General features: G+C 40.8%; 1 protein-coding gene across 1 annotated transcript; it reads right to left on the reverse strand.

Annotated features, from left to right (window-relative positions):
- Positions 1–2,281: 2,281 nt before the first annotated feature.
- Positions 2,282–3,292, reverse strand: LOC130743209 (uncharacterized). The gene has a single exon (XM_057595350.1). The coding sequence runs from the start codon at positions 3,290–3,292 to the stop codon at positions 2,282–2,284; it is 1,011 nt and encodes a 336-aa protein (XP_057451333.1).
- Between the last annotated feature and the right edge of the window lie 14,544 nt (positions 3,293–17,836).

Here is a 17,836-nt window from a genome sequence, read left to right on the forward strand (position 1 = left end):
TTAAATATAAACATTGGATTAGACAGGCATTGTAATTCTAGGGCCATATTTCCAAACCAAGTATCTAAATCATAAACAGAGGCCAGAAGATAACCCCTTCCAAATTTAAGGCAAATCCCATTTCAAGGTCAAATAGAAATAGGAAGTATTCGCATAGATGCTCACATTGCCAGGGAATAAAAGTTACATTCAAATTCACTTTGGAAGTAAAGGGTATATGTATATATGCTTATTGGAGATTATCTACTAGAAAATGCACTAAATAAGCTCCAATAAGTGCTCTTTGGTTTGCATCCAATCGGGTACGTATAAAAACATCAAATTAGTGAAAGAATGAGAGCTAAATCAGACAATGGAATTAGTTTACCAATTTATCTACTTCTGTCTACTTAGTCAACTAATTCTCATCCTGTAAAATAGTGAACCTATACATTGAGGCCTGTAACAAAAGAAATCCAATGATTACATAGTTTCCTGATTCAAACATTTAACATTGCAATTTCAAAACAAAGAAGAACCACCAATGATAATAAATTCACTGGAATACTTAATATCCACAAACACTAGAAAGAAGAATAAAAGTGCATAGCATCATACCGATAGAGTCTCATAGAGCCTAAACTTGTTCATACAGGAAGGTGCAGAAGCAGGAGGAGAAGAAGACTGAGAAGAAGCCTCATTCTCTGACGACGCCATGGCTATAGCTACTCTCAGATCCCCCGAGCCACAGGCTCGGAGGGAAACCATCAAAATTGCATGCAAACAGTAGCCACCTGAATTTCCCTTCACAAGATCACCACCTCTAACACAAGGTGGAGGAGGAGCCACAGCAACAACCACACACAGAAACGCAAACAACCAAATCAAACAACAACAACAACTCCATGCTCTGCGAAATCCTAGGCTGCTTCAAATACATCATTCTCTTCTCCGATCACAATTATCCACCTCTCTTCCCGTTCCAGCTCCTCCACCAACCGCCGCCGCTATCGTCGCCGCCGTCCGCGGCCGCCTGAGATATTCACCACCCAAGCTTGACGCGAAGACTCGGCACAACACAGATCTTCAAATTGCGAATCGCGATTCTATGGAAATGGAGAGGAATGTGCAGAGGAAATTATCAACGTTTGCGTAGAACCCTAAATCGCAATCTGAAAGAGAATTGAGAAGCGAGATCGAAGAGAGTGATCGAAGGGAGCTCGAAACAGAAGAAATCGGTGGAAATCGGGAGGTTGGAATCGGTGGAATCAGGTTGAAATCGGTGGAAATCAGGTTGAAATCGGTGGAAATCGAGATCAAATCGGTGGAAATCCATGGTTGAACGAACGAGTGAGAGTTGAGAACGAGAACGAACGAGTGAGAGTGACTGAGATTGATGGAGAACAAGAACGAACGAGTGAGAGTGACTGAGAGTGATGGAGAACGAGAACGAGGGGGTAATTAATGAAAATTTTGCGGGGGTTATTAAAACCCCCCTTAACTATTAAAAAGCAACGACATTTGCGGGGGTTATCAAAACCCCCGCTAAAAAACCCCCACTAAATAACGTTTTTTTTGTAGTGAAATGTTTTAACTGACTGTTGCAAAACAAAGAGTGTAATAGGGAGATTGATTTATGGACTTTAACGGAGAACCCCTAAATGGGCTCTTATGTTTTCCCTACTTGAATGAGTTGTATTTTAATACTTTTGACTAATGAAATTATTGAAAAAAAAAAACTAATGAATTTAAAACGTCTTTGTTGTTAAAAAAGAAATTTTAGAGAAGAAATTACGATTCATCTACACCTCTCACTTCTATTCCACCTTTATTTTCACATCTTTATGTTCTTTCTCTTTTTTTCTTATCTCTCCTCCTCAACCTCTTTCCACCTCATATTTGAGGTTCATTTTAGAAGTGTTAAAAGTCACCCATTAATAGAGTTCGAGTACATACACTGACCTAAGTGAACAAATCAAACCCAAAGCATTTGGTAAGTGAGAGGCTCCATGCAGATGTCCTCCATGGGGTTCTCTACCCTATTCTCAAAGCTTAAACAACCTCTAGAACCTAGCTAGATCAATAATTTTCATAAAACTTCTAGAAAAAAGATGCAAATCCAAAACACTTGTATTATTCCAATTAAAACCAAGTATTTATTACTTGCAGACTTGCAGTAAATTATACATCGTACTAAACTCACATGGTTATTCTTGCTTTTTTATATCTCTTTCACAAACATAATGAACATATATGCAATGCATATTCATCTAGATAGATATTTCATATGTATATCTGGCTATCACACATGGGAGTCCTGTGTCACGCCAACCTTCTGTTGCTCATGTTCTCCTTGATAAACTTCCAATTGTTCTGATAATGCAGACTTTCCAATAGTCTCATGGTGGTAGGACTTGCAAACAAAATAGAGCACAGTTTGAATCACAAGCATCAAAAGGAACATAAAACAAAACACCAAGACACACAAAACCCCAAGTGGTATTCTCCACACAAAGCCCACATCAACCTGCATCTTCCAACCGTTTAGAACAACCTCAGAGAACAACAACTGTATCGAAAAGAAGGAATAGTTAGACATATAATTGATGATTATAGACAAAAACTTCTTCCCCTTTATCAACTCGTTGCTCTTCATCATGGCTTTGAATCCACAAGAGTCTTCTAACATGCTCACAACATTAGCTAGTTGCCAAATCGTGGTCAAGTACAAAAGTCCAAGTGAATCTAAGACCCATATGACCACATAAATTACAGTCCCATAATTTTTTTCTCTAATAATAATTGGCCATATGAATATGATCACTAACCGCACAACAACGTTGTAAACAAAAAAAGCCAAGATTGTGCACACAAAAGTTATCACAAGCCTCTTCCAAACCTTTGGCACAATGTTCATGACCTTATTGAAGGTTACGCCGTCACTTCCGTCGGTGTAGACAGAAGTGACAGTGTAAACCACCGCAGAGGTAGGGTGAAGGGAGAAGCAGCCCATGAGAACAAAGACAACAAAGTATTCGAGTTTGAAGAGGATGAATGAGAGCAATTGTGAGGAGATTGTTTCATCAGTGTGCCTTGGGTGTATGCGTGGTACAAAGTGGGGTTTGGAGTAATAGGAAATGTCCCCGCAAAAGTGTGGGGATACTTCCATAAACAAGAAGATGACGGAGAGTGGGAGGATTAGAATTAAGGTAATCAGGCTAAAGATCTTCTTCCATGAAATCATGATCATGTAGGATTCTTTGTAGACGCCAACTAAACCAAGAAATTGCATATTTTCTTGGTCTCTCTCCATGGTTCTCTCTGATTTTTAATCTTCAATGTTTTAGAGAGGTGAGAAAAGCAAGGTTTTTAGTTGGTTATATAGTATCGTAAGAAAATATGACTAACGTTTCGCTGCCGTAAAACTTTTTCTATCAAGTATTAATGCGGATGCATTATTCAAGTGGTTTTTAATGTTAATTTGGCTTAAAAAAAGGAATTCGATCACAAAACCTCTGCTTAAATTATATTCTGTATGCTCCTAGTTATAAATCATTTGAGACATTTTAGTGTCCCTGTATAAGACCTTATATTAAATTTTAGAAAATATATTACACATTTCCACATATACCCTTTGATTTCTTAAAATTTGTAGTTCTAAAATTTTGATTATCACCGGTAATTAATTTTATTCAGCATTATCCGATGCATTAATTAATGATAAGTATAGAAGATTATATAATTAATTTTAAAATTAATACATTAATTAACATTATTGCATGATTTTTTAAAATAAATTTATCATTATTTTATATATAAGAACAAGAGCATTGGAGCACCCTTCTCAATTAGGTCCTTAATACAACATTCATGACCTCATTACAGGTAGAGTGTTCTCCCTTGGTTTCACTTGTTGTATATCCAAATGTGCACTACTTTGTTCTCCCTTTTTCTATCTTCATCTTACCGATTTGCATTGCTAGAGATTGATCTATTGCTATTTTCTGAGAGTTCCCTAGCGCTATGTGTAGAAGGTTTGGTTTTCTATTCAAGATTGAATGATGCGATTTTGAGCGCTACGTTTGGATTCTTACCACATTTTGTAAAAAGAACTAAACAATTCCTATCTCTAAATCGAGGATATCAGCGAAATTTGGCATTGCCATTTTCGACAATGCCGTGGTTTAAACGCTTATGAAGGATAATCCCAACTGTTTATTCTTTTTTACTCATCGACAAATATATAATGGACCACAACTTTGAAAGTAGCAAGCAATTGCGTGAATCCATGGCATGATGGTTGGTGTATTTTTGTAATTTTAAACAGACATGTGGAATGCATGATGCCATGCATGAGTAATTTCTCTTTGAAAATTTATACAAAAGTATAATTAACTTAGAGCTATATGCTATATTATATCGATGAGTAATAGATGAAATACAAGCTATAAAAAAAGATGAAATACGAGAATTGACAACGTGTTATAGCAGTTTAATTTACGGTTAGAAAGTATGAAAAATAAATAATAATAATACATTTTGATTTTTTTTAAGTAACAACGTTTAATTTACACGTTCCGATTCACTTTTTGTTTAAGTGTGCTATTTCAACATAAAAAAAAGGTCTTAGAATATGTATTATTCTTGTTTCATACCCTGTAAATCAAACCTGTCTGGAGCAAAAATCTGATTTTAACACCATAATAAAGCTGAATTAGATTGAAAACCTTGCAGGCCACGTCTTATTTCCTCTTAATTGTGATTATTCTTCTGCTTACATTGATATACACGAAATGCTATATTCGGATTACATCCAATAACAGAATTGATGCAACAGAAAAATGGAAAGGAGCCATTATATACCTATAACTACAGTTAACCAATTAACTAACTACAGTTAACCAATTAACTAACTGTTGACCCAAAATTTGGCTCAAGGCTTGTCGACACAAGCTAGTCGAGAATTGGCTTAGCAGAAGCTAAAGAAAAAAATACAAGTTAAGTTAATGGCAAATTTCGACGAGCATAACGTTGAAAGCAGTTACTAGAAAAGTGGGCAATTGGCACGTGCACAATACCCACGTTGCAACAGAAACGGTTAGAGGAGCGTGTTTCCACCCACGATGCAGGCAAGCGGTTGAGGTACACCCCTCCCCCACGATGTTTGAAGCTTCTAGAGCAAGTAAGAGATCGTGGATCACTAAGCCCGCTAATTCATCCAGCGAGAAGGAAAAACCGCCAAGGACATGAGGCAATGGAATCCTATAAATAGAGGAAGCTTATTCAGAAAAAGAGGTTCCCAACTCAACTCTAAAAATTCACTAAAATGCTCATATGTCTGCATCAAAGAGACTCAACGAGCCTAACGTGATCATGAATGAGTATGTTGCAGAATCAGCCATTTATGATTCCTGCATTTAACGCTTTAAACTTGTTGGTTTGTTCACGCGAATTTCTGTCGATTTCCTTTACTTTAACGTAATTTTCAGCTTTTCGACTCGCTTTATGTAATTTTCCCCTTTTGTTCAATGAAATTCAGTTTCCAGCACTCTTGAATATTTGTTTTAAGTTACGAATTCAACCTTGAACGTTTGTTCGTCGAGAATCACGTTACACACACCACTTTGACAAGACGTTTTCCCAAAAGAACCCCTTACTCTTAAACTTTTTCCAATCGAATTTGGAGAATGTTTGTTTACCAAATATCACCGTAAACAAATTGACACGCCTAGTGGGACCATTTTTGTGAAAACTAAGTTTTACAGAAGTGGTTTGTATGTTTTGTTTATTGCATGTTACTTATTACTTGTTACTCGTTACCTGCTTGTGTGATTTGTTTCTTACATGCACTTGAGAAGTGGTAAGACTATAAGTATGGCAAGCAATCGAGGCCGAACCTCCCCCAGGGATCTAATGTGGTTAATCAAAGTAGTCCTGGTGGAAGCAGTGGTAACAATAATGATGAAATACCTTCTGGAATGAGTTCTGGCACTACTATGCCAACTCAGAGCATAGCAGTTTCTGCCCTGGCAGAAATGCCCATTTCAACGTCAGTTCAGGCGGTGGCTCCCCCAACGGTGACAAGAGGAGTGGCCAACATGCCACAAACCTCGTTTATGCCAAATGTGTCTCTACCCGCGAGAGACATGCCTTTTGGCATGCCCACATCCTTGATGCAGGGCTTGCAAGGCAATTACTCAACATTTTCTGAAAATGTCATTCCCTTTGGGGTACCGCTTTTGGGGCAAATGGGGCACCATTGAACTTGGGAAATCGTGTGAGCCCATCTGGCTTCACTACGGGACAGAGTTCACAGGTTTACTTGCCTACGGGCATGAACTCAGGGTCACTTCAAGCCATTAGGCAGCAAGTCGATGATAGTAACCATGAAATGGTTAATATGTTATCTCGACAAATGGGGGATATTATCAACCCTTTGATTCAAAACACCAATGCCAACAACCAGCAGTTGGCCACAGTGTTAGGGGCTCAAGTCGAAGTTGCGCCCTTACCAGGGATTGGACCAACCCCGCCTGTCGCAATCCCTGCACACAGACCTGTGTTACCATACCCAAACGTGGGGCAAAACCCTTTGTTCGAAGAAAACGAAGGAGTGCAGCAACCACCCCAAAACCTGTACATGGTGAACAGGAATGAGCACGCTGATGGAGTATTGGAAAGAATTCGATGCCAGAATGCTGGGGGGCTGCAAAATGTTGCTGTCGTTGTCGAACAATTACTAAACCAACATGGCTTTAATGTGGGCTTTGCAAATAGGCCCCATTTTGTTTCAGCCTTTACTGAGGAGGTTCTCGAAGCAGAGATTCCTCGAGGATGGAAAGTGCCAAAATTCACTAAGTTCTCAGGAGACTCTGGAGAGTCCACTGTAGAGCACGTAGCTAGGTATCAAATCGAAGCAGCCGTTAATAAAAACCTGAAGATGAAGTATTTCCCTAGTTCCTTAACTAAAAACGCGTTCACATGGTTCACGACCCTTGCTCCAAGATCAGTCCACACTTGGATCCAATTGGAAAGAATTTTCGACGAGCAATTCTTTAGGGGAGAGTGCAAGGTGAGCCTGAAAGATCTGGCTAGCGTCAAGAGAAAAACGGCTGAGTCCATAAATGATTATCTAAACAAATTAAGGATGTTGAAATTTTGATGTTTCACTCATGTCCCAGAACACGAGTTGGTCATCTTGGCCGCAGATGGCTTGGAATATTCGATCAGGAAGAAACTCGACACGCAGTACATTCGAGATATGTCACAGCTTGCAGATAGGGTGAGACATGTCGAGCTATTGAAAGCGGAGAAGACTGACGAAAAGGCCAAGGCTACCCATAAATGGCCCAAGAAGGAGAAGATAACTTACGTAGATACTGAATCAGTGTGCCAAAACCCATGTGCTTATCATGAAATCTCTCCTAATGTCGATATAAAGGATATCAATCTGGCTGAACTTCAGCCAGGAGATCCTTATGTCAAGGCATTAAAGCCTTATGAAAATAAGGCTGGAGAGGAGTCTCCCAAGGATAACACTCCCGCTGTTAAAACTTATACTTTTGATGTAACCAAATATGATGCAATTTATGATATACTTGTATCTGATGGTTTAATTATGGTCCCTAAAGACCAAAAACTCCCTTCTTCTGAACAGAGGAAAGGAAAAAAGTATTGTAAATATCAAAACTTTTTTGGTCATTGGACCTCACAGTGTATTCGTTTCAAGGACCTTGTTCAGGGAGCACTGGATTCAGGAAGACTCAAGTATGGCGAAAAAGCTAAAGGCCAGATGAAGAGTGATTCTGATCCCCCACTGAAAGCTGAAACCAATTATGTGGAACCACTCCACATCTGCATGGTGGACATTGCTGAAAAGCTCGATTTGGGCTTAACTATTGGAGAACCGGAAGCCAAAGACATGGCAATCGAAGAACCAAATGCAGAAAATGCGAGCCTAGACGAAGTCTACCCTCAAGCTGGAGAAACTCTCGTCGAATTCCTATCTCGAAGCAAAGATGGGGAGAAAGAAGTTATGATGTGTCCCAGGTGTAGTGTTGTATTCGATAAGTCAGCAGCCAAGGCTTATCAGGACTCTGAGATGAAAATGCATCATCAGAAGAAAGTACCTGTGGCTAGGAGGCTCAAATACCCTCACGAAGAATGGGTCGAGAAGTCTCAAGAAAATGATGGCCAGAAAGGCCAAAGTTGGAGGGCTAAAGACAAGTCCTATGTCCCTAATGCTAACTTGCCCAAAAATCAATGGTTTAGGCCAGCACCCCCAAAACCAAAGCCACACCAAAAGTGGCAGAAGATCGATTTGGGGAAAGGGTCTTCCTATGTCAACAATTCCCGGGTGTCGAGAACATACTCGTATGGCTCTAAAATTTATTATGGGTCAGAGCAGATGACAAGGACCCAATTTCGAGCTTCCTAAGAAAAAGGAAAGCTGAGAGAGAAAGGGGTGGCAAGTTTAGCTCATTATGGGATATCAAGCCAGAAGAAAATGATGGTAAACCTAGTGTGGCGTCAATCATCAACCAGCTCGACCATGCCATCAAACAAGGAATGCCCATGCCACCAAGTGCAATCAAGGATAAGGCCAAGGTCACAGCTGAGGATGAAGATGAAGATATGCTCGAAGATTTCGACGATAGTGATGGAGAAGACCTCAACATATTATGTGTAGTATCAATTCTGCCTGCTGATTTTGACAAGATATCAGAGGTAACTGAAGCCGACGAGGACTATTACGTCGAAGAAGAAGCTGATGACAATCCCTTATGTTACTATGTGATGCAGAAAGGGGCAGTCGAGGATGACAGAGCTATTTTCCAAAGGCCCTCAGATCACATGAAAAGCCATTTGAAACCTCTGTTTGTATGGGTCAAAGTAGAAGACAAAGGAGTCAACAAGGTTCTAGTCGACGGTGGAGCCGCCATCAACCTAATGCCCAAGTTTATGCTGAAAAAATTGGGCAAAACAGAAGCAGATTTGATTCCTCATGATATGGTCCTTTCAGACTATGAAGGTAAAACAAGCATGTCTATGGGTGCAATCATGTTGAATATAACTGTAGGTACGGTAAGCAGGTCTACACTTTTTATTGTTGTGCCTTGAAAGGCCAACTACAACTTGTTGCTAGGCAGAGAACAGATCCATGGAGTAGGGGCAGTGACTTCTACCTTACATCAAAGGATCTCCATTTGGAAAGCAGATGGGGTGGTCGAGAATGTAAAAGCATATCAGAGCTATTACCTAGCAGAAGTAGGCTACGTCGACAAAAAGAACTTCGAGAAAAATTTGGCTACAATTGCTCCTCTAGATACAAAGGTCAACCAGTACTTTAATCCTTACTCAGAGTACTCTGTAACCTTGGACCCCATTCGAGGTTTACACCTCAATGAATCATGCAAAGCAGACGCCATGAATGGATGGCGGAGTGAAGAAGATGAAGATGCCACTAAAAATGTGGCAGAAACACATAATAATGATGATTGATTCGAGCCTAGATCGAATTTTGGCTTACGCAGCCGAAAACAAAGTGAAAACGGCTCTAGAGGCCGACAAGATGGTTGAGAACGCAGCCATTAAAGAAGAAATCGAGGCTTCGATGTTGCCTGTCGATATGTTGATTCAAGATGTAGAAGATGACTTATGCTCAGAAAATAGACCGAGTGGTGAAGGCATTGAAGATCTGCGTAACCTAAGGTTGGATTGCATTTACGATGATGGCCCTCTAGGATTCGAGAAACCTTTGGTAGATATCTCCACAAAAATGGAGGCTCAGGATCCTTTGGAGGAGATAGACCTGGGTGACGGGTCGAAGAAAAGGCCAACCTACATAAGTGCTCTCATTGATCCAGAGCTGAAGGGCAGAATGGTTGAGTTGCTAAAAGAGTTCAAAGATTGTTTTGCTTAGGATTATGATGAAATGCCTGGACTCAGTCGAGAACTGGTGGAATTACAACTACCAATCAAAGAAGATAAGAAGCCAGTGAAGCAGTTGCCCAAGAGGTTCCACCCAGATGTCCTGGTAAAGATTAAAGAAGAAATCGAGAGGCTCCTGAGGTGTAAGTTCATAAGGACAGCCAGATATGTCGACTGGCTAGCCAACGTAGTCCCAATGATCAAGAAAAATGGCAAGATGAGGGTTTGTATTGATTTTCGAGATCTGAACGCTGCTACACCCAAAGATGAGTATCACATGCCTATTGTAGAGATGATGGTCGATTCAGCGGCTGACCATGGGTATCTGAGTTTGTTGGATTATTATTCTGGTTACAACCAGATTTTTATTGCCAAAGACGGCTTTTCGATGTCCTGGTGCCTTGGGGACATATGAGTGGGTGGTCATGCCATTTGGGTTGAAAAACGCTGGCGCGACCTACCAAAAGGTAATGAATACCATTTTCCATGACTTTATTGAAACTTTTATGCAGGTTTATATCGATGACATAGTAGTGAAATCTCCATCGAGAGATGACCACCTGTTGCATCTAAGAAAATCATTTGAAAGTATGAGGAAACATGGTTTGAAAATGAACCCCCTCAAATGTGCTTTTGGTGTAATTGCAGGTGATTTTTTGGGCTTTGTGGTGCACAAAAAGGGCATTGAGATCAACAAGAACAAAGCCAAAGTCATTCTCGACACAAGTCCACCAACCAGCAAGAAGCAATTGCAGTCCTTGCTAGGAAAGATTAACTTTCTCAGAAGATTCATTGCCAACCTCAGTGGGAAGACCAAACCTTTTTCCCCGCTTCTTCGACTTAAGAAAGAGGAGGCGTTCAGATGGGAAGCAGAGCACCAGAAAGCTTTCGACGAGCTCAAAGAATACTTGTCAAGCCCTCCAGTGATGATTCCACCCAAAACAGGAAAACCAATGAAGTTGTATATTTCAGGGACAGGTGAAACTTTTGGAAGCATGTTAGCCCAAGAAGACGAGAATGGCATCGAAAGAGCCATCTTTTATTTAAGTCGCATTTTGAATGATGCAGAAACTCAATACACTATGATTGAGAAACTGTGTTTATGTCTGTATTTCTCTTGTACAAAGCTGAAGTATTATATAAAACCAATTGATGTAATGGTTTTTCCTCATTATGACATAATAAAGCACGTGTTGTCCAAACCTATCTTGCATAGGAATTGATAAGTGGGCCTTAGCCCTAACCGAATATTCACTCACGTATGTCCCTTTGAAAGCAATTAAGGGACAAGCAGTAGCAGACTTCCTGGCAGACCATACGTTGCCTAAAGAAGTCAAAACTCACGTAGGAATTCATCCTTAGAAGCTGTTTTTCGACGGCTCAAGCCACAGAGAAGGATCAGGGATTGAAATGCTCATCAAATCCCTGCAAGGCATCCCCACTAAGTTCATGTTTAGGATTTGAGAAAATTGTTCTAATAATGAGACTGAGTACGAGGCTTTGATCTCTGGCCTTGAAATCCTATTGGCTTTAGGAGCCAAGAACGTCGTTATAAAAGGCGACTCTGAATTGGTAATAAAATAACTTACCAAAGAATACAAGCGTGTTAGTGAAAACCTAGCAAAGTATTAAGTAAAAGCCATGGGACTGTTAGCCAATTTCGACCAAGCAGGGATCGGCCACGTACCTAGGATAAACAACCAAGAAGCCAACGAATTGACACAAATCGCTTCCGGGTATTTGGTAGATAAAGACAGGTTGAGGGAATTAATCAAGGTCAAAGAAAAGTTAAATCCACTAGCCCTCGACATCCTGGTTATTGATAACCTAACAGCCAGTGATTGGAGAAAGCCAATTGTCGGCTATCTACAAAATCCTGTAGGAACCACAGACAGGAAAATCAAGTACAGGGCTTTGAGTTACACCATCATGGGCAACGAGTTGTTCAAGAAAAATGTCGATGGAACCTTGTTAAAGTGCTTAAGCGAGGATGACGCTTTCGTAGCAATTTCAGCTGTGCACGATGGCTTATGTGGCGCTCATCAAGTAGGAGCCAAAATGAAGTGGATCTTATTTCGACAAGGGATGAACAAGCCAACTATTATGAAAGACTGCATCGAATATGCAAAGGGGTGCCAAGATTGTCAGAAGCATGCAGGGATCCAACATGTGCCAGCCAGCGAATTGCACTCCATCATCAAACCATGGCCATTCAGGGGCTGGGCTTTAGATTTAATTGGTGAAATTAATCCAGCTTCATCAAAGCAACACAAATACATAATCGTGGCTATAGATTATTTCACTAAGTGGGTGGAGGCCATTCCATTACAAAACGTTACTAAAGAAACAGTGATTGATTTTATACAAAATCACATTGTATACCTGTTGGTCAATCTGCAACTGTACAGAAACCTCCGGGTTTTAAAATATTGAACCACAGGGATTGTGAGTGAGAATTGTGGATTTAAGCCTAAAGTTTGCAAGTTGTGAAAGCAATAAAATTCTAAAATTGATTTTGGTTGATGATGACAAAAGATTTGCAAAAGAGCAAAATAGAAAGTGTTGAAAATAACAATTGATGAAAATGCCTTGGGTTATTGATCATCTAATCCACTATAGTTTACCTATCCTATGCATGTGAAACCTTGATCATTCCTTGTTGCTTTAGCCTATGTATTCACTTATTGATTCCTCACATAAGCAGTTCACTCAAACTAAAAGTTAAGCCCAATTCCTTGTGTACTTAATCATTCATTTGAGGTTTTATAGCATACATATTCAGGCCAACAAAACCCAACCCTCACTCTATTCCTAGTAGCAAGCATAGAAGGATCTATTCCAATTCATGTCCCTAAATCATAACAAACTTCTGTTTTGATTATCTAGTCTATAGCAAGTGTGCACTCAAGCTAAACATGCATAATGGAATTGAAATACAAGGTTAAATCAAGAACTCATGCATAGAGATAGGATTTAGAAAACTAAAGCTTCATAGAATCTCATAAACCCAGAGCATAAAAGAAAACTAGCCACTCATGGCTAGAGAATCCAGACTAGAAATGTTAAGAACCTGAGAAAAATTACAAGTTGGAAGCCTCTCACAAGCCCCAAGGTTCTCCTCAGCTTCTAAGCTTGATCCAAAATGAGTAAAATGTCTAAGTCTTCCAAAGAAATTGGCCAAAGCCTTATTTATAGGCAAAACACACGAGTCTGGGCGCTCAGGCACCAATTCAGCACGCCTGAGCGCCAATTCCATGGTGAAAACATGCCTCTGAAGGCAATTGGCGCCTAGGCGCCAATTGAGCACGCCTAGGCGCCAATTCCAGAAACCCTGGAAAAAGCAATTGACGCCTAGGCTCTCAAGCTCGCTGGAAAACCTTTTTATCTTCCTCTTAACTCCTCTTCAAGCCTCTTTAAGCCTTCCTTCAATTTCAAGCTTCTTGACCTTCCTTCTCCTTCAGTTTCAGACCTGAAAACTTAACCACCAAGCCAAGGAAAAATCTAGAAGCTCCAAGAGCCTATTAGCCACGAGAACCCTCAAGTAGAATAGAGAAATTATGCAAGTCCTAAACTTACTTAAAATGCAAGAAAGGTCCCTATAAAACTACAAAATTACTAAAACAAAGTAAAAACACAAAGAAAGATAAAAATGCATGAGAATGCATGAAACACTACATGAGACTCAACAAAAAGACTGAAAACTAACTAAGAAATTACCCTAAAAACACTACTAAACTAGGGTCATCAATACCGCTTTGTCTTGCCTGAATCACTAACAACAGATCAAGGCACGATGTTTGTAGGTCGAAAAGTAGCATCATTCGCAGAGTCTTGGGGCATTAAGCTCCTAACTTCAACTCTTTACTATGCCCAAGCAAATGGCCAGGTGGAAGCTGCCAACAAGACTTTGATCAGTTTAATCAAAAAACATGTGGGTCGAAAACCCAAAAGCTGGCATGAGACTTTAGGCCAGATTCTATGGGCTTATTGAAATTCGCCTAGGGAAGCCACGGGGGAAACACCTTTTCGACTAGCATACGGTCAGGAGGCAGTGTTGCCAGCAGAAGTTTATTTGCAATCTTGTAGAATCCAAAGGCGGGAAGAGATCCCTAGCGAAGATTATTGGAGTATGATGCTCGACGAGTTAGTTAATCTCGACGAAGAGCGATTATTGGCTCTAGACGTTTTAACTAGACAAAAGGATCGCATTGCAAAAGCGTATAACAAAAAGGTTAGAATTTGATCTTTTATTGTTGGTGATTACGTTTGGAAGGTCATTCTGCCAATGGATAAAAAAGATAGAAACTATGGCAAATGGGCCCCTAAGTGGGAAGGTCCATTCAAAGTCGAGAAAGTTCTTTCTAACAACGCTTATTCGATTAAGGAATTGAGTGGTCAATATCGACGTGTAACAGTAAATGGAAAGTACTTGAAAGAGTATAAGCCAATGTTGCATGAAGTTAGAATCGTATAAGCACATGGTAAAACAAGTATTGCCAAATCAAAATGTTTTATTAATAGAATGGAACATTACAAGTATGGAAAAAAAAAGCTAAAAATGAGGGTTTGCCCTATAGGCATCATATCTAACCCTCATAGGCTTTATGCGCCCCACTACCTCTTCCATTTGACCCTCAAGACGAGATTTCTCTTGTCGAGAATTCAACTCATCAAGAGCAGCGGCAGAGATCTTCCCCGCCAAGTCCTTGGTCTCTTCAGGGTCTACTTGGCCTAAGGCAGCTTGGAGTTGGTCGAACTCCCCCATCTTCTCACCAATTTGTTGTTCTTCAAAGAACACCAGCACAGAAAGTTGGTTGTATTCATCATACAGGGGCATAGCCTCGTTTAACAACCCCAAGAATTCCAGAAGTGGAACTCTCACGCGAGTAATAATCCCCCTCTGCAGCAACTGGTGGATAAGCGTTATTAACTCTTCAACTTCGGAGTGAGACGAGTACATGGCTTGAAAAAGGTCCTTTTCAAAAGCCAGGACCGGATTTGGTTAAGAAGAGCACGACTGGCCATGGCAATAGAATGGAGTTTGCAGAGGAAGAAACAGGCTTTGGAGGAGTTACTGATTGAAGAAGAGTGAAGTCGGCTTCATTTATAGCAACTGATGGAATAAATGCATGGCAAGCAGTTATTAGATTCTACCCTATTGCCAAGAGCCACGTTGGCCACTACCGCGGGGATAAGAAATTGTTCCAGCATTAATAGAATATGGTAACAGAATATCATAAATTATCCTATTTCCAAGGAGTCAAGCAACGACTTAGAGGAAGAAGCGTTGGAACGCTTTGAACGGTGCAAATTCAAACACTACTGAAAGTAAAGACATAAAAGCGTATGGTAAAACGTAGAAATCGCTTGGCAATACGTGTCAGATTTCATGCATGCCAAATCCAAACACAAAAGTCATGATCGAAATTAAAGTGCAGGGTTAGCATTACAAGAGTTGGCAACAAAGGCCATCCAAAATCATGAGTCATTGTTACAAGCTAACAAATGGTTAAAGAGAGAAAAGTTTAAAACTTCGACTTAAAGGAGTCAAGTTGCTCACCAACAGTGGCAATTTTGGCCTCCAAGTCCTGCTTGGCGAGCTTGTCAGCTTCAACCTCCTTAGCAAGCCTGGAAGTCAACAACAGCAGAACTTTGCAATCATCAGCAATGGCAAACATGCGATTGTTCACAAAGGGGCTTTCCTCGACCAAGGCTGCCTTGTCCTTCTCCAGCTTGGCCATTTCCCTTTGAAGTTTGTCAAACCTAGCATCAATGCTCGACAAATCAGCTGCTATCAGGGCCTTCCTAGCAGTCAGTTGAACAAGTTCATCTTTCATGACTGAAATTCGACTTGTACCAGAGGCAACCTGTGTTTCCTTAGCCTTTATAATCTGGCCCACACTCTTGTCCTGATCAAAGGCAGCCAGAGTATCAATCAGAAAATTCTTAAATTCAGTAAGATTAGCCGCCTGAGTCTGGTCGAGTTGTTGGCCAAGAAGAAAGTTGAGCAATTCTTTAACCTCGTGGCTAGCTTGGGAGTCAGCCTGAATTCGACTAAGAAAGCCTTTGTCGAAGATAATGCCTTTGAGCTTAGCCAGGATTTCTTCAATCTATTTGGCACTGGCTACCCCACTGGATTGAGCAGTCTCAACAACATCAGTTTGGCATGGTGGGGAGTCGAGTTCCAAAGTGCCATCCAGAAAACCCTGGATAGCAGCAAGGGGATTTTGGGCAAACAAAACATCAAGCTTCTCACTTGATGCACGAGAGGACGTGGCTGTCTTAGAAGAAGTTGAATCCCCCTTAGCCGGTGGAGAAGGCCTAACAACACTGGAGTCTTGTTTGGCCTTGGGAGAAGGACTCACTTGTGTCGAAGCTTGGGCAACAACAGTAGTCTTTGGAGGAGGCATTGGAACAATCATTGGGTCGTGCTAGACGATGGGAGGCACGTCATCTTCATCATGCTAAACTTCGACAGGAGGAATGTTCGGCTCAGGAGCAGTGAGAGCAGTAGCTGGGGTATCCTGTGGAGGAAAATCAGAAAAGTTATCTCGACACTCCTTGGTGTAGTAAGGTTCACAACCAGGGTGTTGCCAAGCGATTAGCTTCGAATTGAAATAGAACATTAATTTGTCCCACATAAGGTCTAGTTCAATGGAATCTAGACTACTCGAACTCGAAGAGTCCAAACTGCTTGAAGAACTCAACAGAATAATCGGTGGCAGTTTAGGAGGTATCAATATGGCTCTAGGAACAACCATTTTAGACATGCCAACCCTCTGGAGAAGGAAAGCAAAAATCCTTAACGCTAGAATACAAAAGACAAAAGCATGAGAAAAGAATCATGATCAACAAATGATTACCTTGCAAGCAGGTTCCTTAAGAGGACTGGAGTCAGATGAGCCTTTGGAAAGCTGAGATGATTTGCTTCAAGACCTGCGACGAGATTTCACCTTGGTCTTCTTCCCTTCAGCCGGTGAAACCTTTGGAGTGGATGCAGCCTGAGGGGACTTCTCGACAGGCTTGCGTTTGGAACGAGTATGCTTGGGAGCTGGAGAATCTTCCTGAGGTAGGGGGCTAGAAGCAGAACGTTCTTGGGCTTCACCCTGAAAGACAAAACAAAAAGAAAGTAAGAAACCCTCTAGGCGATATATCGAAAAAAAAAAACACAACATTCGCAAGAAGACTATACCTTTTCAGTGGTTTGGCCTACATCCCCTTCGACAGTGGTCTCCGGGTGGCTAACTGACTTAGCTGGAGAAGCCTGGCTTACGGCTGAACCACCAGTCCCTTTAGTCTTTTTACGACTAGCAGAAGTGGTGGGAGTAGCTTTCCTTTTTCGACTCTGCAATGGAACGAAAAGATTAGTACAACAACTGTACACAGAAAGAGCAGAAAAGCTCGAATAGAGATACCTTGGTCACAGCAAGCTTGTCAGCAAGGGCAACCCCTGTAAGATCAAGTTGTGATCTAGTAGTACAACTCTATGTTTTGATGATTACAAGTTAACCTTTTGATATGAACAATTGTGGTACTCTAACGTGTTTTTCTGAGTGTGCTATTTACAGGCTCTGACCTCAACTCAATCTCACACAAATCAGAAGCACTGTGCTTAAAGAGTGAACCAAGCAACGCTTTCGCATTCACCATGTTCAGTATGAACAGTGGAAAAGCTTCAGAAGTTCTGAAGTTATACAAACTCTGATGTGGACTCAGTCACTAGAAGTTCTGAAGATCCAGAAAGTCTGATAACCAAGAAACACTGAAGGCTCAGATGTTCTGATGGTGTAGAAGACTCTGAAGATCCAGAAGCTGATTAGTGAAGTTCTGATGTCCAGAAGCAAGATACTCTAAAGACCATGTTCTTCCCTCTGAGTTCAGAATCAGAAGAAACAATGGTCAGAGGATCTGGGCTTTCCCTCTGACT

The sequence above is a fragment of the Lotus japonicus genome, chromosome 1, assembly GCF_012489685.1.
Source record: "Lotus japonicus ecotype B-129 chromosome 1, LjGifu_v1.2".
Classification (NCBI taxonomy): domain Eukaryota; kingdom Viridiplantae; phylum Streptophyta; class Magnoliopsida; order Fabales; family Fabaceae; genus Lotus; species Lotus japonicus.